Genomic DNA, 23,165 nt, shown 5'->3' on the forward strand with positions numbered 1-23,165 from the left:
TTGCTTCCTTGCCCCCTTCTTAAATAGCGGAGTGATATTTGCAATCTTCCAGTCCTCCGGAACCAGGCCAGAATCTATCGACTTTTGAAAGATCATTGCTAATGCCTCCGCAATCTTCACTGCTACTTCCTTCAGAACACGAGGGTGCATTCCATCTGGTCCAGGAGATTTATCTACCCTTAGACTATTCAGCTTCCTGAGTACTTTCTCTGTCATAATTGTGACTGTGCACACTTCTCTTCCCTGACACCCTTGAATGCCTGGTATATTGCTGATGGCTTCCTCAGTGAAGACTGATGCAAAATACTCGTTCAGTTCCTCCGCTATCTCCCATTACAATTTCTCCAGCATCATATTCTATCAGTTCTATGTCTACTCTAACCTGTCTTTTATTCTTCATATACTTGAAAAAAGCTTTTAGTATCCTCTTTGATATTATTTGCTAGCTTCCTTTCATAATTCATCTTTTCCCTCTTAATGACCTTCTTAGTTTCCTTTTGTAAGCTTTTAAAAATTTCCCAATCCTCTGTCTTCCCACTCCACTAATATTTGCTTCCTTGTATGCCCTCTGCTTTGCTTTTACTTTGGTTTTGACTTCTCTTGTCAGCCACAGTTGCATCCTTTTTCAATTCAAAAATTTCTTCTTTTTTGGAATATATCTGTCTTGCACCTTCCTCACTTCTCGCATGAATTCCACCCACTGCTGCTCTGCTTGTGTCCCTTTCCAATCAACCTTGGCCAATTGCTCTCTCATGCCACTGTAATTTCCTTTACTCCACTGAAGTACTGACACATCAGATTTCGGCTTCTTTCTCAAATTTCACAGTGAACTCAATCATGTTGTGATCACTGCCTCCTAAGGGTTCCTTCACTTCCATCTCTCTAATCACCTCTGGTTCATTACACAACACCCAATCCAGTACAGCCAATCCCCTAGTGGGCTCAACAACAAGCTGTTCTAAAAAGCCATCTTGTAGACATTCTACAAATTCTCTCTCTTGAGATCCAGCGCTGACCTGATTTTCCCAATCCACTCGCATGTTAAAATCCCCTACAATGATCGTAAAACTGCCCTTCTGGCAAGCCTTTTCTATTTCCTGTTGTAATTTGTAGTCCACATCACTGCAGCTGTTTGGAGGTCTATAGATAACTGCCATCAGGGTCCTTTTACCCCTGCGATTTCTTAGCTCAACCCATAAAGATTCTGTACCTTCTGATCCTATGTCACCTCTTTCTAATGATTTAATATAATTTCTTACCATTAAAGCCATGCCACCCTCTCTACCTACCTGCCTATCCTCCGGATACACTGTGTATCCTTGGACGTTCAGCTCCCAGAGACATGCATCCTTTAGCCATGACTCAGTGATGGCCACAATAACATACCTGCCAATCTGTAACTGTACAACAAGATCATCCACCTTATTCCTTAAGCTGCGTGCATTTAAGTATAATTCCTTAAGTCCAGTATCTGGTACTTTTTGCATCGATTGCACTGCAACTCATCCCAATGGCTGCAAATTTGCTCGATCACCTGCCTGTCCTTCATGACATCCTTACTGCTCACTACCTTAGATCTATTTCTGTTTTCTGTCTCCTCTGCTCCATCATTTCAGTTCCCATCCCCCTGGCAAATTAAACCCTTCCTCACAGCTCTATAAAACTTTCCCGCCAGGATATTGGTCCCCCTAGGATTCAAGTGTAACCCGTCCTTTCTGTACAGGTCATGCCTGCCCCAAAAGAGGTCCCAATGATCCAGAAACTTGAATCCCTGCCCCCTGCTCCAATCCCTCAGCCACACATTTATCCTTCACCTCATTCCATTCCTATTCTCACTGTTGTGTGGCACAGGCAGTAATCCTGAGATTACTACCTTTGTGGTCCTTCTTCTCAACTGCCTTCCTAACTCCCTATATTCTCCTTTCAGGACCTCTTCCCTTTTCCTACCTATGTCATTGGTACCTACATGTACCACGACCTCTGGCTTCTCACCCTCCCACTTCAGGATATCTTGGATGCGATCAGAAACATCCCGGACCCTGGCACCAGGGAGGCAAACTACCATTCGGGTCTCCTGATCACAGAATCGCCTATCTGACCCCTAACTATTAAATCTCCTATTAATACTGCCTTCCTCTTCCTTTCCCTACCCTTCTGAGCCTCAGGGCCAGACTCTGTGCCGGAGGCATGGCCACTGTCGCTTCCCCCAGGTAGGCTGTCCCCCCCAACAGTACTCAAACAGGAGTACTTATTGTTAAGGGGTACAGTCACTGGGGTACTCTCTAGTACCTGACTCTTTCCCTTCCCCTTCCTAACCGTGACCCACCTGTTTGCCTCCCGTGGCCCTGGTGTGGCCACCTGCCTGTAACTCCTCTCTATCAACTCCTCACTCTCCCTGACCAGACGAAGGTCATCGAGCTGCAGCTCCAGTTCCCTTACACGGTCCCTTAGGAGCTGAAGTTCGGCGCACCTGGTGCAGATGTGGACTTCCAGGAGGCTAGGTTCTCCAGGACCTCCCACATCCGACACTGAGAACAACAAGCTGCCCTCACACTCATACTTCCCCGTTCTTCAAATAACAGGAGAAACTAAAACCTAAACCTACCTTGCCTCGCCCGCTTCCGCCTAAGCCCATTGAGCAAAAGCCCTTAAGCCTACACTTTTCTCCTGGTTCACTCTGCTGCCCGCTGTATAAGTCTGTGTCCTTTTTAAATCTTCCCCGCTTTCCTGCCCGACGTCACACGCCTGTGCAGTCTCGCCTCTCTTAACTCCGATGAGAAGAAGAAAAGATCAAAATGGCTCCTGCCGTACTCCCGTTCTGATCCTCTGACTTCCTTCTCCAAATGAAGTTTTCTTCAGTGACAAGAAAGTTGAGAGTTGTTGTGAGCCTGAAGGAATGGCAATTTAGTTTGACTGGGAGCAATGATTAACAAGCTCCTATGAAAAGTAAGCGAGTTCCTTAACCCAAGGGACAATACATCCCTTGTCTTTCAGTTGGGAGACCCATTGTTGCTGTTCATTTGAGTGGCTTCCTTATCCTCCTGTTCCTGGTATTGAAGTTGGGCCCCATATCACTCAGGCCGCAGGTCTTCTTGTTGTCTTCCTCTTGTACTAGTTGCTGTGTTAGGTTAGCTAGAACGTAATGTGCAGAATGCCTTGGACAATTCAAATAATAGAAACGGAACATTAAAGACCATAGCATTTTCCAGTGTAATTAAGATATTTGAATGGCTTTCATTGTATCAGTTGTGTTGGAATCTGAGGTGGTGTAAGCATTGATGAAAATGTGAAGGGCTTGTGCAATGACCTTATTTACCACTTATCAAACGTTATTGGAAGACCAATACACTACCTTTACTATTATCCCTTTATCCATCCTGCTTGTTCTACAGTATTCGCAAAGAACTTTTAAAAAGTTATGAAGCATGCTCTCTCTTTCATTAAAATATATTGATTGTATTATAAGTTTCAAAATGTTCCTTAATAGTAAATTCCTGCATTTTTGTAATTTATTTATTGAGTTACAGTGCAGAATAGGCCCTTATGGCCCTTCGAGCTGGTGCTCAGACCTATAACGAATTGGGGGACCTCTACTCAAATGGGGGACCGCTTCATTGAGCACCTCCGCATCATCTGCCATGACTGTCTAAGTTTCCCAGTGGACAAACATTTTAATTCCCATTCCCATTCCCACTTTGACAATTTGGTCCATGGCCTTGGCTTGTGCCAAGATGAGGCCACCCTCAGAGTGGAGGAGGAACACATCATTTTCCGTCTGGGTAGCTTCCAACCTGAATAGCATGAATATCAATTTCTCCTAACAGCAAAATAATTTTCCTCCCCTCCCCTCTTCCTCTGTTTCCTATTCTAGCCTTTTACTTCTCACCTGCTTGTCACTTCCCCCTGGTCCCCTCCTCCTTCCCTTTCTTCTATGGTCCACTCTTCTCTCCTCAGATTCCTTCTTCTGCAGCCCTAGACCTCTTCCATCTATGTGGCTTCAACTATCACCTCCAGCTAGCCTACTTCCCCTCCCCTTACCTTTTTTTCTGGCATCTTCCCCCTTCCTTCAGCCCTGAAGAGGGGTCGCAGCCTGAAATATTGACTTCATTCATTTCCATAGATGTTACCTGACCTGCTGAGCTTCTCCAGTAATTTATGTATGTTGCTCTGAATCTCCAGCATTTGCAGACTTTCTTGAGTTTAAGATCCATGAACTGCAGCCCTAAAGATCTTGTCTTTGAGGGGTAGGGAGAAGAGCGCACTACAAGCACCTTATACAGAATCTACCATGACGTGATTAACGCTACAGGCATAGATGTTAGTCTAGGTAAGCATGCTTCTTGCAAGTAATATCAAACTTGGTATTGACTCTCAATTCATGCTTTGCTTTGATATGACATTTGCATTTGTTATGAGCCTCAAAGATGCAAATAAGTTTTACTAAAGAAAAATCTGCTATATGATCTTGGTAACTACACAGCATTGAATATCTTGCACAAGGGAGACTTGGGTTGAATTTTCAGGTATGCACAATCCATTGGGTTTTTGTTCTGTTTCATTGTTTTAATAAGTAGCCGTCACCGGTAATTTGTCAGCATTTGTATCCCATCTCTAACTGCCCTTCAAAAGGTGGTGCTGAGCTCTCAAGGCCATAAGAGATAGGAGCAGAATTAGGCCACGGCACTCTCAGCTCCAATTTCCTGCCTTCTCCCTGTATTACTTCATGCCCTGACTAATCAAGAATCTATCAAAAGCTCTGTCTTCAATATACCCAGTGACTTGCCTTCCACAGCTGCCTGTGGGAATGATTTCCACTGATTCACCACTCTCTGGCTAAAGAAATTTCTCCTCATCTCTGTTCAAAAAGGATGCCCCTCTGTTTTGAAACTGTGTCCTCTGCTCTTAGGCTCTCCCACTAAGGGAAACATTCTCCCCACACCCACTCTATTGAGGCCTGTCAACATTCAATCGGTTTCAATGAGGTCACCCCTCATTCTTCTGATTTCCAGTGAGTAGAGGCCCAAAGCCATTAAACACTCCTCATATGAGAAACCTTTCAATCCTGGAATCATTTTCATGAACCTCCTTTGAACACTCTCCAATGTCAGCACATCCTTTCTTAGATAAGGGGACCAAAACTGCTCACAATACTCTTCTTGAACTGTTGCAGTTTTTGTGGTGAATGTTCTTCCACAGTTAAGAGGGTGTTCCATTGTTTGGACCATATTGATGAAAGACCAACATAGAACTTTAAAAGCATACTGCATAAAAGCATTCCATCCATATGTGAAAAAAATCAAGCCTCAAGTAGATTGCCATGTAACATAGATTGATTGTGCCTTTAACATAGGAACAAAGAACAGATCCACCCATTCACATTCCTCATCTATTAAATCATTGCTGATAGGTACTTCAAACACAATTAATCTGCAAGCTCAATGACAGCCTTTCAGTGAATAGAAATTTACTGAGGTGAATGACGTTAAACCAGGTACTTTATAGCATGTCCGGCAGATCAGGGATGTGTAAAACAATGAAGAGTTTTAACATTGTAAAGTTGATCTGCATTCTTTTTTTTTGGGAGGAGTGGTTATTTAAGAGACTGTAGACAATTTTAAGCAAACCAAGAGCAGAGGAGAATGAGTGAAGATGGGGTGGATGGTTTGGAGACCACTTTTCTGAAATCTATGTGATTAAGCCTCCAGAGCCCAAAGCTTCCCCACTCTCTGAATGAAAAAAAATGCCTGTGGGATTGCACTAAGAAGGAATCACACACACTGTTGATAGAAACAACAGAATAAGTCAATTAGGCAGTGCTAGAGGGGTTGAGTATGTGAGGTAGATCTTAGAAGGTGGCTTTGCAAAATCCTCACTCATTGCAATTGTTCAGTAAATATGCAATTCTGCAGTCTATGTGAGAGGATTTGCAAAATGACTTCTGCACCATGGTGCCATGACCCACTCAAGTTGGGAGAACGACAATAAAGTTGGACGATAGGGAGAGTATAGTTAGGGGGATAGTAATCATGAGTGTGAGTCAGAATGGCTGTGTGGCCTGTCTAGTACCAGATTTGAGTAATCTCCCCAGGGCTGGTGAAGAATGGAGTGGGAGAAAAGAGATCTGAACGTCACAGTCAAGGCAGACAAATTAGAAGTATCTGCTGAAGGACTACAAATACCCGGGAAGCTAATTATAATGCAGAATCACAAGGGTTATAACCTCTGTTTATCTCCTTGAGCCACATGCAAATCGGCATAGGGTCAGTATGATCAAAGAGTTGAATGACAAAAAAGTGTTCCAGTTCAAGGCCCATCGGCACCAGTTCAGGGGAGAGAGGAGCCAAACACACAAAGTTCTGGAGGAACTCAGCAGGCCATGCAGCATCTATGGAAAAGAGTAAACAGTCTATGTTTTGGGCCAAGGCCCTTCTTCAGGACTGGAAAAAATGGTGAGGTCAGAGTAAGAGGGTGGAGAAGGGCAGGAAGAAGTACAAGGTAGTAGGTGATACGTGAAACTAGGAGGGGTGGGCAGGTGAAGTAAAGAGCTGGGAAGTTGGTGAAAGAGATAAAGGGCTGGAAAAGGGGGAGCGACAGGAGAGGGCAGAGACCATGGAAGGGGAGAAGCACCTGGGTGAGGTGATGGGCAGGTAAGGAGATAGGTGAGCGAGTGAAACGGAAAATGGGGAATGGTGAAGGAGAGGTGGATGGGGAGGCAATTACCGGAAGTTCAAGCCATCAGGGTGGAGGCTACCCAGGATGGAATACTTCCCCAACCTGTGCGTGGCCTCATCGCGGCAGTAGAAGAGGCCATGGACTGACATGTTGGAACTGGAGTGGGAAGTAGGGGAAAGAGGAAACCACTGTTAAGATGAGCATAACTTGAATCGGGTTAGACCCGATGTCCTGATATTCTGACTAGTTTCTGTAACCAGGGGTAAGGATAAAGCTTTAAACTAAATAGATGAGGTGGTGGGATGGGATGGGGTGAGTTCAGATGAAAGTAAGTGAAAGGAAAATTCAAAGCGAAAGGACAATGGGCTAGCAAAGGAAAAAGAAATGGTTACTGTGTCAGGGAGGGCCCGAGCATAGCAGTATTCTCCCATTACAGTCAAAATAGAAGAAAATGGTAAAATGACAAAAGGCTCTTGAGCTAGTGCCTGCAAAAGTAGAAACAGGTTGGGTGAGTTGATGGTTCAAAGAAAAAGACAAATAGTATCTAATAGACCTCACTGAAATATGGTTGCAAAGTGACTAAAGTTTTGGGCCAAAATATTCTGGGATAACTGTATAGAGATTAAAATACAAAAAAGATGAGGGTAACCTTGATAATAAAGATTGGATTAAAAACAATAAAGAGAAAGGATATGAGCTCAGAAAATGAAGAAGTAACGCACACAAATTCAGCAGGTCAGGCAGCAGCTATGGAAATTAATAGATAGTCAAGGTTTTGGGATGGAACCCTTCTTCAGGACTGAGAAGGAAGGGGGAAAGTGATAGAATTAAAAGGTGAGGGTAGGGGAAGGAGGCAGGCTAGAAGATGATAGGTGAAGCCAGGTGAGTGGGAAAGGTTAACGGCTGGAGAAGAAGGAATCTGATAGGAGAGAGGAGTGGACTATAGGAGAAAGGGAAGGAAGTGGGTACCCAGGGAGAAGTAAAAGGCAGGTGAGAAGAAGGTCAGAGTGGGGAATAGAAGAAGGGTGATGGGGGTGGGGAATTTGTTTACCAGAAGGAGAAATCAAAATTCATGCCATCGGGTTGGAGGCTACCCAGACGGAATATAAGGTGTTGCTTCTCCACCCCAGGGGTAGCCTCATCTTGGCACATGAGGAAGCCATGGAACAACAGGTCAGAACAGATATGGGAATGAGAATGGAATTAAGAAGATTGCCCACCGGGAAGACCCGCTTGTGGCCGATGCTGTAGAGGCGCTTGATGAAGTGGTCCCCCAATTTACAATGGATCTCACCAATGTGGAACAACAGATGACCCCAGCAGATCTGCAGGAGAAATATAGTCTCCTCTGGAAGGACTGCCTGGGATCCTGAAAGGAGGCAAGGGAGTAGGTGGATGGGCAGGTGTCGCATTCAGGCCACTTGCAAGGATAAGCGCCGTGAGGGAAATTAGTCGGGAGGGACCAATGAACAAGGGAATTGTGGAGGGAGCAATCCTTGCGGAAAGTGGAGGGGGGAGAAGGTAAAGATATGTTTAGTGGTAGGACCCCTTTGGAGTGGCGGAAATTGTGGAGGAAAGCGTGTTGGAGGTTGATGGGGTGATAGGTAAGGACAAGAGAAACACTCTCACTATTAAGGCAGCAGGAAGATGGGATGAACAAAGATGTAGGGGAAAAGGAGAAGATGCGGGTGAAAGCAGCATCAAGAGTGGGGGGGGGGGGCGAAGAATAGCAAAGAGGTAGAATTGGGTTCGTTGGAGAACAGAAATAACAAGAGCCAGAATATATTTTTGTGAGTCTTCTACAGGCTCTAAGCAGTGGTAGTACTATTATAAATATAGAAATTTAAGGTACATATAACAAAGAAATACCAAAATCATTGGACAAAGCAATTAGAGATAATAATGTGGAGGATGAATTTCTGGAGTATAAGAGAGAGAGCTTTTTATTCGTATATTGGAAAACCAATAAGAAAACCATTATAAATTTACTATAAAAACATGTTAAATAAAAATCTCAAAGTTAAAAGGTTTAATGGAAAGAGTGGTTTTAATATATTAGCATTTTATTTTGGATTGAAAGTGGTTTAGTTCAGCCCAAAACCATGGTTCCAAACCAAAACAAACAGTGAAGTAATGAGCCGTAACTTAGCATGGTAGATTGGGAAACCACATTAGAAGAGCTGAGAGTGAACAAACAATGCCTAACATTAATAGAACTAATGAAAGTATTGTACCATTAAAACATGAAAGCTCAAAAGGAAATGTGGTCTAGCTGAGGTCAATAAGAGAAATTCTAAAAATGAATCAGAAATGGTCTTAAAACATGGACAAAATTAGCAATGAACTTGGTGATTTGGGGAAATAAAATAGGATTCAAGAGAGAAACAAAAAAATGACTGGGAATTTTGAATGTAAGAGTTTGCTGGGGAAAACACAGCAAGAACTTCCATAGATATATAAAAATTAACAGAAAAGTAGATTCCTGACAATGATATGGGAGAAATTCTAATGGGCAAAAGAGGAAATGATGTAAAATGCAAATAAATATTTGTATCAATGAGTCTGAAACACAATAATTCCCTGACACCTGTTCACCTGTACCCTGAGGAATTTGGAGGAGGTGGCTCAGTAGATAGTGGATGCACTAGTTGCAATCTACCAAAAATCCCATAGATTCACGAACATCTTCCACAGATTTGAAGGTAATAAATGTAACTTTACTATCTAAGAATGTCTTAGCCTATCATCAACAGTAGAGAAAATGCTAGGATCTATTAAGAAGTGGTAGCAGGACTCTTGTAAAATAATAATAGCTGTAGCGGCCAGTTCTAACTAAAACAATTGCTGGTACTGGCGACCCCGTGCATTTGTTATACTTGCATGGCATGCCCTCAGCTCCAATAATGATTGAAGATGGGTATTTGAACATTTATTAGCAATTAGCAAATATACAATCTTGAAGCGATGAAACTTAAATATACCCAAGTGTAAGTTAAGCATAATTGACTGATCAGCAAAAGATACAACATCTGTCTGTCCCCAGTCCCAAACAAAGCATGAAGATGGGACTTATACCCTTCACTCATGTGACTAGTTACCATAATAAACATAATAATTGTGCAGCAAAAATGCAATGTAGACGGAGAACAGATGCATGGCTTTTACAATAGCATTAGATGAATCAGAATAAATTTATGAAAAAGCAATATATTTGACAAATATGTTAGAGTTTCTGATGTTGTAATCACTATAATAGAAATAGGAAAACATGTGGACATGATAAATTGGATGATTAGCAGGCCTTCCAAAAGGAGCCATAGCTAACCACATAAGATTGGGGTAATAATGAGATATGAAGATTGATTCATGGACAGTAACCATTGAGTAGGAATATTTGGATGATTTTTTGGGACACGAGACTGGGAGCTATTCATAACATACATCAGAGATTTTGATGAGGGAAGCAAGTGTATTATATCCAAGTTTATGATACAAAGCTAGGCAGCAGTGTGATTTGTGAGGAGGATGCAGGAAGACTTCAAAGATGTAAGTGAAAGGGAAAGGGTTTGGCAGATGGAATACAATATGGAAAATTGTGAGGACTTCCAGTCTGGCACAAAAAGTGGTGAAAAATTAAAAAAGTGTTGGTGTTTAGAAGGACCAGGGTGTTTGTTATATGAATCACTGAAAGTTAACTTATAGATAGAGCAAGCAGTTAAGCAAAAGCATCTTAACTTCTCTTTATAGAAAGATTTAATTCCAAAAATAAACAGTCTTTTGTAATGACACATGGCCCTGGTGAGAAACCGCCTGGAATACTGTGTACAGATCTGGTCTCACTACAGATGAAAAGATGGAGAGAATGTAACAAAGATTTCTAGCTTGGTTTCTTTGAAGAGAAATGTTGCAGATAGCCAATATTGTCTGGAGCTTAGAAGAATGAGAGGTTATCTCATTGAAACGTACAGTTTTCTTATAGACTTTTGGCTCAGGTACATGGTTGCTGCCTGGCCTGCTGAATTCCTCCAGCATTCTGTGTGTGCTGTCAAGGTGCACGGTTGCTATTTCCCCTGACTGATGTGACTAGAACCAAATGTTGTAAGTCAAAGAGAGATACAACCTGAAATCAAGCCTTCGATTCAACATCAGCCACCAACCACCTATTTCACATTGATTGTACATTAACCTGTTTTTTAAATACCCCCCGTATTCTCTTCAACTTTCCCACCCTAGGATTCTACCACTTACCTACATACTAGGGGCAATTTACAGTGGCCAATTAACCTACCTTGTGATGTGGGTGGAAACCAGAGCACTCAGAGGAAACACACACAATCACAGGGAGAACGTACAAACCCCACAAGAACAACACCCAAGGTCAGGATCAAAACCAGGTCTCTGGCACAGAAGAAACTGCTCTTCTAGCTGTGCCATCTTGTCATACTAATGGTTTGAAAGAAGAGTCGGTCATTTAGGATTGAGATGCGAAATGTCTTTATCTGGAGGATTTTGAATTCCTGGAATTTTCCACTTGAGAGCTGTCAGTAAGTATATTTAAGAAAGAGACCGATGTATTTTTAGATAGTAGAGGGATCAAGGTATATGTTGTTAGTGCAGGAAAGTGATGCTGAGGTAGAAACATAGAAAAGTAGAAATTTACAGCACATTACAGGCCTTTCGGTCCTCAATATTGAGCCAACCATGTAACCTACTCTAGAAGCTGCCTAGAATTTCCTAACACATACATAATTCTCTATTTTTCTAATATCCTTATATCCATCTAAGAGTCTCTTAAAAGACCCTATTGTATCTGCCTCTACCACTGTAACTGGCAGTGCATTCCACATACCCACCACTCTCTGTGTGGAAAACCTTACCTCTGACATCCCCGTTGTACCTGAATCTAAGCACTTTAAGACCATGCTCCCTCACTGATGGTTTTACTGAATACCAAAGCTGGTGTGTGGGAGTGAAAGCCCTATTCCTCCTTCTGTTTCGTTTGCTCTTAAATAATGCAAAGTTTGGAAAGCAGAACAAGAACTTTCATGACATAGGTCAGTGATAATAAACCTGATTTTGATCCTGATTCAGAATCCTCAGGTCACAATGAAGACTTAATTGTCTCCACTTCCTCTCAACTGACAGATGATGTTGAAACATAAGAAAGAAAAATGAAAGCAGAAGAGTAACAAGGAAAGTGAAAGGGTGCATCTAAAAAAGGATAACATGGAATAAGGGGAAGAATTATTAGTCCAATTGAATTAACCAGCTGTAGTGCTTCATCTTGAGAAGTCCATAAACAAGTGCATTTTAGAGATGAAACAAATAGGTCTTGAAGAATAATTTAAGTTTACAGAGGAAGTAACCTCTTCACTTTAACATAATGAACATTTAAAATTAGCAGTACATTTACATTGTCATTCATTCCTTAAACAATTGTCTTCATGTTCATCCATCTAATAATTCCGATTGGTGCAGGAGCAGGGATTTCCAGAGCAGAATTTGGCATTGAAACTTACTACAAGTATTTTGGTTCCTCAGTATGTGCAGTGTACTTCCAGCAAACATATCTGATGAACGTGTGTTTAAAAAAAATGACACACTTTGATTCTATTACAGTAATGAACTGAATAAATATGAAAGTACACTTAGATAAGTACTAGACAGTGGAATTTAGATCACAAACAAGAGAAAACCTGCAGATGCTGGAAATCCAAGCAACACACACAAAACGCTGGAGGAAATCAGCAGGCCAATGGAATTTAGATTCTGTAAAATAGACTAAATCTCACCACTGTGGATGACTTTATATTGGGGAGGGCGACCCTAGGTGTCCAATTTGAGAGATTACAAAATATCTAATGAGAACAGTGTGGTTGATTTAGCCTACGTGGACCAGTAAGGCCTTAAACAATGTCTCACATGGGAAATTGGTCCAAAGAGTTCATGAGGTACAAGGCAGGTTGTCGGATTGGCTCCATACTTGGCTTGTGGCAGGATAATTGTTGGAAATGGTGATAATTTTTTATTTTACTTGGAAGCCATTACCAGTGATGGTTGTAGGTGCTAGGATCCTTATGGTTTGTTATATGCATTAATGATTTCGAATTATATTAGAATCATAGTGTCATAGAAAATACAGTACAGCAACAAGCCCTTCAGCCCATCTACTCTGTGCAAAATCATTTAAACTGTCTACTTCCATCGATCTGCACTGGAGCCATAGCCCTCCATACCGCTACCATCCATATGCCTATCCAAACTTCTCTTAATTGTTGAAATCAAGCTTGCAGGCACCATTTGTGCTGGCATCTTGTTCCACACTCTCAAGACCCTCTGAGTGAAAAGGTTTCCCCACATATTCTCCTTAAACTTTTCACCTTTTACCCTTAATCCATAACCTTTGTAGTCCCTCCCAACTTCTGTGGAAAATACCTGCTTGTATTTACCATTTCCGTACCCCTCATTTTGTATACATTTATCGAATCTCCTCTCAATCTTCTATGTTCCAAGGGATAAAATCCTAATCTATTAAATTTTTCCTTAGAATTCATGTCCATGTCCTCCAGACTCAGCAACATCCTTGTAGAAAGTAAGTTTGCAAGTGCCATGAAAATTAGTGGGGATGTTGATGGTGAGGAGAGTTACAGGGGACAGGATGCTGTTGATCAGTTGGGGAGATTAATCCTGATTAATCTTTGGAGCTCTAGAAATGACAGGACATACGTAATCTGAGGAGTATTTTTTTTCACCCAGAGTGTGCTTAAGATATGGAATCTACTCTGGATGATGGAGACAGAAAATTTCATGATATTTAAGAAGTATTTAGACTTTAAGTACCAAGGTATTGAAAGCTATAGACCAATGGAATTAGTGTAAATAGTTACTTGGTGGTTGGTGTGGACAGAATGGCTCTGGGCTCTATAACCTCAGAACAGGTTGGGTTAAGTTAAGATTCCATGATTCTCTGTATGGAAGGATATCCATTGGTTAGTGTGTATGAGTTGGACAAAATGGGCTGTTTCCCTGCTGTTTAATTTCATGACTTTGTACTTCAATAGCTTCCACTATGTAAACAATTCTCATATGCACAAAGCAAACAAAAAGGCACCAAGGCAAATAAAGAACTGAGAACTTACCCAGCAACAACAATGAAAAAATCAAGACGGTTCCAAGTGTCACCAAGGTAACATTTTGGGCCAAAGATGCCCAGCGCAATCATCTTGGCAATCATCTCCACAGCAAAGAATGCAAAGATGAAGTCATCAAATCCCTGAAAGACAGAATTACCAGTCAAAATGTCATGCTTCAATGGAGCCTAAGCAGGAGCTTCATGATGCCTCTGTTGACTGCTATAAAAGATCTGACATTTATGGGATAGGATCTCAAACAACCTGTCAGAGGGCAACCAGAAAAAAAAATCGACACAGTGCTAAGTTATTTATGCTGTAATGGTAATGGCGCCACTGTCATCTCTTCAACTTGGAAATCAAACTCTCCCTCAATTAATTAATCTCCTTCACTGTGAGTCTGGAATTAAACTTTAAAGATGCAGTCAAATATTGTTTACTGAATGAGGCTGCCTGTCACAACCTGTGACTTGTGCTTTCAATTCCTTGAAAAATTGGAAAGTCACAGAGTGGTATTGTTGGAATGTAAAAACACACTTGGCCATTCTGCCCATCTAACCTTTCATCACTCTTAGTTTGCAGCTTATTTCCACTTATGCACTTCAGTTTCATAATCCTTAACACTCCCTTGAAAAAAAATCTATGAAAAGCAATTTTGCATTTCCTTTCAATACTGGGATATTGTTTTTGGTGAGTGTCACTTAAGTGGAATGCCAATTGGGGAAGATGTATTTTGGGATACATTCAAATTAGGGAGGAGCTGGTGGTTGCATAGGATGTAGAATTTGATAAGAATGGGAAGGTCAATTAGACTTACTCAACTGTGTGAAATAAAATTATAACCTAGGAAGTATTTAACAGTTGCTAAGGTTACAACACTTATCACATCCTCTTAGTGACATCTACTAAGAGGGCACTTACACAGTGCCAATCTCTACACCCTCCCCCCACTCTGCATTTTTAGGTGCTTTAGTTGTAATACGAAGAACACATTTCACTGTATGTTTTGATGTGAATGTGGTAATACTCTTAAATCTGAATCTCAGCAGGTCAGGCAGCATCAATGGAAATGAATAAAGTCAATGCTTTGGGCTGAGATCCTTCTTTGGGACTGAAAGGGAAGGGGGAAGAAGCCAGAATAAGATGGCGGGGGGAGGGGGGAAGAAGGAGAAGTGCAAGCTAGAAAGTGATAGGTGAAGTAAGGTGGGGGGGAGGTGGGGGTGAAGTGAAAAGCTGGGAGGTGCTAGATGGAAAAAGTAAAGGGCTGAAGAAAGAGGAACCTCACAGGAGAGGAGAGTGGATCATGGGAGAAAGGTTCGGAAGTAGGGGACCAGGGAGAGGTGATAGGCAGGTGAAGAGAAGAGACAAGGGGGAGGCAAATCTGGATCTTTAGTTACTCATAAGTGGCCAAACTTAAACAGCTAAAATTTGTTCATTGTACCAATTGGAATAACAAACTATCTGCATGAAGCTTCAATCTGCAGTTCAGGCAAAACCAGATGCCGACAGGAATCACTGCAACTAATGGAGATCAACCTGTACTAAATCTCATCATAAATAATTAGGTTTAATACGAATGATGCTCATCTCCCGACATTTTCTGCAATGTGGTGGCTGACAGGGCTGAGTGTGGAGAATTGAATTCAATTCAGCAAACTTCTCACTTTAATATAGTAATGCTGTACAAGATAAACTCATCTTTAAAAAAGTATAATAATTTGCAGGAGCTTAGTATTTCCAAGGCTTTCACTGATGTCAGCCTTCCATAAAAAATTGCTTCAAATCTGCCTTTTGTACTGGGGAAATTGAGAAGGAAAAGTTCCTTTGCATTAAAGAACGAGTGAAGTTTGAGAATCATGAACTTGACTTTGGTATGCCAACATTCTAGAACTCTAAGGCTTTCTGGAATCATTGCTTAACTTCCTGACCCTATTGTGGACAATATATTAGAGGACAAACTTGGAGATTTTTAAAGTATGTTTTTTAATTATAAAAACATTGAGTAACAGTGATGTACTGTTGTTTAATTGAGGGAATTGGATGGAGGTGGGAGTCCGAGTGTTTAAACCCTTTAGGAATGCATCCAGGTGAAGTCAGTTTCCCTAACCAATGCTGAGATATATCCTAGGATGCACTGGGACACATTGTCAGTGATGTAACCTGGGGTCATTAGGTGTTTTAGGTCTTTCAACATCAGACACGTTTGCCAGGGTGACTCAGCCAGGGTTGATCAGGCCCTGGTTTGTGTCCCAGCAGCACTGGTCCACGGGTCACACCTCTTGATCCATAGCTCGCTCAGCAGCCTCTGTGACGGTCCTGAGAAGACTTGAAAGATCGGGAGATTGGGAGCTGGTGGTATCTGGCAGAGAGGGAGGAGATGAGGCTGGAGGTAGTTCACCCATGCTCATATGAATGCAGGGCAGGCTTAAGGGAGAGAAGGCCTGCTTCCGTGCTCTTTGATTAGAGAAATTTAGAGATATTATACTTCCTCAAATTTCTCATGTGATACATCTCTTCAAGATTGTGCCAGCTCTTGAAGCAATCTGAACATTCTTACTCTCCAGCAATTTTCTTTCTACTATTCATATGGACTTCAACTTGGCATCCTCATACACTAGGGGTAATCTACAGTCGCCAATTAATCCAATAACATTTATTTGAGTTTAAGTCTAAATGAATATGCCACAGTTGTCACTGACTTCATTAAGACCTGTCTGGATATATGTGTGCCTTTGAGACTATTCTGGACACACCCAAACCAAAAGTCATGGATAAACCAGAAGAGTTGAAGTCTGATAAGGGCTATACCTGTGGCATTCAAGACCAGTGATCCAGAACTATACAAGAAGTCCAAAGTATAACCTATGGAGGGATGTTAGAAGAACGTAAAAACATTCTGATTGATGTTAGAGATGGAATCAGATGCATGCCAGCTCTGGCCAGGTTTGTAGGCCATTGTAGGCCAAGGTGAAACCTGACATAATGAACAGCTGTGATGCCTCACTCCCAGATGAGCTCAATGCCTTTTATGCACGCTTTGAAAGTGAGAATAAAACTACACCTGTGCAGATCCATACAGCATCTGGTGACCCTGTGATCTCTGTTTTGGAGAATGATGTCATGTAATCATTCGGAAGGTTGAACCTTCACAAGGCATCAGGTCCAAATGGTAGGGTTCTGAAGACCCGTGCCTACCAACTAGCAGGAGTGTTCAACATAGACACATAGAGTGTTCAAGGATATCTTCAATCTCTACTGCTGCAGGTGGAAGTTACCATCCACTCCAAAAGGGTGTCAGTTATACCAGTGACCAAGAAGAGCAAAGTGAGCTGCCTCAACGACAATTGCCTCAATTGCCCAGTGGCACTCACATCTACTGTGATAAAATGCTTTGATAGGTTGGCCATGGCTAGAATGAACTCCTGCCTAAGCAAAGGCTGATTTGCTTATTTGCAAATTTGCCATTTGCTTATCACCATAATAGGTCTACAGTGGATGCAATCTTACGGGCTTTCCACTGGGCCTTGGATCACCTGGGCAATAGCAAAACCTATATTAGACTGCTGTTTATTAATTACAGCTCAGCAGCGTTCAGTGCTATCACATACTCAGTACTAATCAACAAGCATCAAAACCTAGGCCTCTGTATCTCCCTCTGCACTGGGATTCTTGACTTCCTCAGCGGGAGACCACAGACTGTGTGGAGTCTCCTCCTTGCTCACAATCAACACTGGCGCACCTCAAGGATGTGTGCTTAGCCCACTGGTCTAGCCTCTACACCCATGACTCTGGGGCTAGGCACAGCTCAAAATGCATCTATAAATGTGCCAATGAAACAAGTATTGTTGGATGGTGGTATGGCCGCATACAGGAGTGGCATAGATCAGCTGGTCCATTGGTATAACAGCAACCTTGCACCAACATCAGTAAGACCAAGGAATAGATTGTTGCCTTCAGGAAGGGGAAGTCGAGGGAACACACACCAATCCTCATTGAAGGTGGAAAGGATGAGCAGTTTCAAGGATCTGGATGTCAACATCTTTGACGATCTATCCTGTGCCCAAAGTATTGAAGCAATTGCAAAGAAGTCATGCTATAGTTATAGAAGTCATGCATTAGGAGTTTGAGGAGACTTGTTATGTCATCAAAGCCTCTAGCAAATTTCTACAAATGTACTGCGGAGGGCATTCGAACTGGTTGCAGTACAGAGGGGCACTGCCCAGGAAAAAGCTGTAGAAAGTTCCAGACTCAGCCAGCTCCACCACGGGCACTTGCCTCTCCAGCATTGAGGACTTCCTCAAAATGCAACACCTCAAAAAGCTGGCAATCAATGTTAAGGACTCCCATCACCAAGGACATGTCCTCTTCCCATTGCTATCATCAAGAAGGAGATACAGGAACCTGAAAACATACACTTAGTGTTTTAGGAACAGCTTCATCCACTCCACCATCTTATTTCTGAATGGACAATAAGCTCATGTTAACTACTATCACTATTTTTTGCTCTCTGCACTGCCTATTAAATTAAATAATATATGTTATTGTAATGTATTGTTTTCTGAATTATTTTGTATTGCATTATATCCTATCCTGAATTCTGCTCCTTAATCTCGTGTATGTAATAAAAAAAACTGTGGAAAATTTGTGATAAGCAAATACTTTGAACAATAAGGTCTTGTAATTTCTTAGTTACTGCCTAGTAACCCATTAGCTTTAATATGTATGAGAAGAAATATTTAATGAAGACCTGACCTTGTTCTATTAATGTATGGACACTAACAGACAATCTGAATGTTAATGTGTACAACATGAAAACATAATTGCTTTCAAACACATCATGGCTACTTAACCTTCCAAGACTTTCAAAAGAGCTTTTCCCAATTTATGTCAAAACTGATGCTGATGAGAAAATTCCATTGACACTAATCTCTGTAGTATATAATGTAGCTCTGAGCTTTTGAAACACCACTGCCCATATTTTGCTGCTTTCAAAGAGAAAAGTTTTCTTCAATTTCCAAACCCTGTCACACATTCCAACCCCAATGTTTCCTGGGTGTTGGTGATAAAATGGCAAAAACTGCCCAATTTGTTTTCTAGTATAAATTTATTAGGAACTATTTTTGTTTTGATGTGCACTGTGGTTAGTTTTGTTATTCAATCACAGATGCATTCCACCTCACCAACACTTTCATTCTTTCCCAAACTTCCTGTACCTTGGCTCAGTACTTTCTTAAATACTGCTCATTTCAACAGCTTCTGGTCTGACAAAAGTTCATTGACTTGAAATGGCCAGAATCAGAATCAGGTTTATTATCACTGAACTGTGTCATGAAATTTGTTGTTTTGTAGCAGCAATGCAGTGCAAAACATAAAAAATAATGACTTGTTACAATAAGAAATATACAGGAAACAATAAGTTATGCAAAACAAGCGCAAAAAGTGAGGTAGTGTTTATGGTCTATTAATGGGGGTGGGTCATCCTGACTCTTTTATTCTGTGAATGTGTTCTTATGTGTATGTAACTGTTGGTTATATGATTTATTTATTGGTTATGTGGCTCATTTGGCTGTATTCATGAGTATTCATGAGTATTCATGTATTGTTAAATGACAATTAAACTTAAAAGTTGAACATGAAACTTGAAGTGTGTCTTTGTTGATTGTCAGTGAGGAGGAGATGTTATTTCCGATCTGTGCTGACTGGTCTCCTGATGAGGAAGTCAAGGATCTAGTTGCAGACAGAGGTATAGAAGTTTGTTGGTACACCGTTGAACGCCAAGGTACAATTGTTAAACAGCAGCCAGGCATAAGTATTGCTGTTGTCCAGCTGGTCCAAGGCTAAGTGGTGAGTTTGCATCCACTGTAGACCTATTGTGGTGGTAGGCTATTTGCAGCTGATCCAGGCCCCTGCTCAGTCAGAAGTTATTTCTAGTCATAAGCAACTTCTCAAAGTACTTCATTACAATAGATGTGAGTGCTTTACCTGGCGATATTCATTGAGGAAGCTCACCCTGCTCTTCCTGGGCATTGTTATGATAGATGCCCTTTTGAAACAGGTGATAACTTCCAAATGCAGCAGTCAGAAATTGCAGATGTCCGGTTGGTTGGCACAGGTTCTTCATGCCCGGCCAGGTTGACCATTAAGTCCTGATGACTTGCAAGGGTTCACCATCTGGAAAAATATTCTGTTGTCGACCTCTGAGGTAAATATCACAAGGTCATCATAAGCTGCAGAGATTTGTGTAGGTATTGTTTTATTATCCCTTTCAAAGCATGCATAAAGGGCATTGAACTCATTGGGGAGTGAAGTATCGTAGCCATTGATGATGTTAGGTTTCGCTCTGTAGGACACAATGGTCTACAAACCCTACCATAGTTGACATGTATCCAATTTTGTCTCTAACTTCATCTGGAACTGTTTTTTGCTCTTAAGATAGTCCTTCTTAGGTCACACCAGGATCCCTGTAGAGTTTTGGATTACTGGTCTTGAACGCCATGGATCTAACCCTCTGCAGACTGCAAATCTCTTGATTCATCCACAGCTTGTGGTTTGGGTATTTGCAGTTTGAAGGCACAAACTCATCCATGCAGCTCTCAACAAATCTGGTGACAAGCAAGGCATATTCATTCGGATCTGAAGATTATATGGTCTAGTCCACCAATTCAAAGTAGTCCTGTAAGCATTCCTCTGCCTCCTTTGACCATGTCCTCAACACTGGTACTGTGGACCTCAGTCTCTGCCTTAACGCTAAGAGTAGAAGTACAGCTAGGTGATCGGACTTGCCAGAGTCTGGGGTTCATTTGGCATGGTATATGTTCTTGATGGTGGTGGAACAGTGGTCAAATGTGTTGGCTCCTCAGGTTCCACAGGTGACATGTTAGTGGTCGTTGGTCAGACATGCTGACCTGTTGAAGTCTCACACGGTGACTGGAAGGGCATCAGGTATACTGTCTCGTGATTGCTGATCATGGTGCTCAGCTCGTCCAGTGCCAGCCTGACGTTGGCTAGGCTGGAAAATACACTGCAACCTGAATGAGAGCAGAAAACTCTCTTGGCAGATAAAATGGTTGACACTTGTCTGCCAGATGTTCCAGGTCCAGGGAATAGGATTGGGATAAAACTGCCACATCTGTGCACCATCTTTATTGTTCACTGTATTTCTCTCCCAAAAATGCTGAGTATTTCCAGCACTTTTTGTTTTAATTTCATTTTGTCAGCATCAACAATATATTGCTTTTCATTTAATAAATTCATCAGTGTTTACAGGCAAATACTAGCCAATCAGGACTAGAGCCCTCTGCTCTACTCGCCGTATATGACTGTGTGGTTAAGCACAGCTCCAATGCCATATTTAAATTTGCTGATAACACCACTGTCATTGGCTGAATCAAAGGTGGTGACAGATCAGCATATAGGAGGGAGATTGAAAATCTGTCTGAATGGTCCTGCAGCAACGATCTCTCACTTAATGACAGCAAGGCCAAGGAGATGATCATTAATTTCAGGAGGAGGAAACTGGAGCTCCATGAGCCAGTCTCCATCAGGGGATCAGAGAGGGGGGGGGGGGGGGGGGCGGAGAGGATCAGCAACTTTTAATTCGTTGGTGTTATCATTTCAGAGGATCTGTCCTACGTCCAGCATGCAAATGCCATTACAAAGAAAACACGGCTGCAGCTCTACTTAGAAGTTTATGAAGATCTGTCAATTTCACTCGCCCCATCACAGTCACAACCTATGGACTCACTTTCAAGGACTCTTCATCTCATGCTCTCGATATTTATTGCTCATTTACTTATTATTATTCTTTTCTCTTTCTTCTGTCTTTGTACAGTTTGTTTTTTTTTTGCACATTGGTTGTTGTCCATCCTGTTGGGTGCGGTCTTTCATTGATTCTATTGTGTTTCCTGTGATTGCCCGCAAGAAAATGAATCTCAGGATTGTATATGGTGACATGTATGTATTTTAATAATAAATATACTTTGAACATATGACTGTGGCCCCACTATTCAAACTGTTTAGCTATTAGAACCAGCCCACCCTTACCTAACCTGCCGACCTACTCCAGAATTGGGGTAGTTCGGCTGTATAGTGGCAAAGCTCATAGTTAGAGTGCCAGAGTGCTATAGTGGGACAGAGTAGGTATGGAAATGAACAAACTGCACTTTCACTGCCAATCTGGTTCTTATTTTCTGCTCCCACTATGAAGGTGTAAATAGAATGCTGCCTTTCACGTCTAGCCTATGCATGCCGATGATGTTAAACAAGTACAGTTGTCTCACGTTTTTAGGATATAAACAGAGCTGAAGTAATATTATTTGAAACTCTGATTCTTTGACCTCTTCAGACCTCTTCAGAATTGAATTAGTCCTATACTCCAAATTATGTTTCGTTGTGAGAGAGGAAGAAGTAAAGGGTGGTTCTTCAGCGGATAGCAGGGCCTACATAGATAGTGGGGAAGATTTAAAATTTTAAAAGCTTCTTCCCCTCCTCCATCACTTTTCTGAATAAACATTGAACTAACCCTTGAACACTACCCCACTATTGTTGCACCACTTATTTAATTTAATTTTTAATGTATTTCTTATTGTAACTTATGATATTTTTATGTATTGCTGCTGCAAAACTGCAGATTGCACAACATATATCTGTGATATTAAGCCTGATTCTGATTATGAAATCCATTAATGTAAGCTAGGTTTGGCTTGAAATTTCATATTCTGGCTGACCCACCTCTGTTGTACTTAAGAGATAAATAACATGAGCCTACCTTTAGAATCTTGCAGCGTTCTGACTCACAGGTGCTGTCTTCACAGGGCTGGAACATCCCAAGAGTGACACAGTTCAGCATGATGACCAGCATACTCACCCGCTCAAACCATGTAAAAGACAGCAGTTAAGGAAACATCCAAAAATGGACACAATAGCAAGTTAACATACAAACAAACCGCAACAAAAGGGACATGAAATGCAGAAATTATTGAGCTAAAGGAAATGATTCACTGAAAGGCTGAACCCAGAGTTGATGGGACTGGATCAGTTGCCTGGGTAACACCTCTGTATGAAACTGTGTGGTCCTTTGGACACTGATTGAAACTCAGTGGCTTCTCCCAGGAAGATCAGGGTAAAGGACTGAAACTGATTAGTGAAGCACTCTGCTGTTTATTTATTTACTGAGATACAGTGCAGAATAAACCCTTCGAGCCGTGCTGTCCATCAGCTCCGATTTAACCCTAGCCTAATCACGGGACAATTTACAATGACCAACTAATCTAGCAACTGGTACATCTTTGGGCTGTGGAAGAAAACCAGAGTACCCAAAGGAAACTCATGTGATCACTGGGAGATCATACAAACTCCTTACAG

At 41.6% G+C, this 23,165-nt stretch overlaps 1 protein-coding gene across 2 annotated transcripts in view; it reads right to left on the reverse strand.

The window, feature by feature from the left end:
• Positions 1-22,686, reverse strand: part of LOC132380187 (voltage-dependent T-type calcium channel subunit alpha-1G-like) — a 319,151-nt gene extending 296,465 nt beyond the window's left edge. The window contains exons 1-2 of one of the 2 annotated variants that reach the window (XM_059948872.1): positions 22,570-22,686; positions 13,812-13,945 (exon numbers count right to left, since the gene is read on the reverse strand). In XM_059948872.1, the coding sequence (XP_059804855.1) occupies positions 13,812-13,945; positions 22,570-22,662 (227 nt within the window). In that variant the 5' untranslated portion in view covers positions 22,663-22,686. The remainder of the gene's footprint in view (positions 1-13,811; positions 13,946-22,569) is intronic. The other variant, XM_059948871.1, reaches the window with a different exon arrangement.
• Positions 22,687-23,165: the final 479 nt, after the last annotated feature.

This window comes from Hypanus sabinus, chromosome 23 (genome assembly GCF_030144855.1).
Source record: "Hypanus sabinus isolate sHypSab1 chromosome 23, sHypSab1.hap1, whole genome shotgun sequence".
Classification (NCBI taxonomy): Eukaryota; Metazoa; Chordata; class Chondrichthyes; order Myliobatiformes; family Dasyatidae; genus Hypanus; species Hypanus sabinus.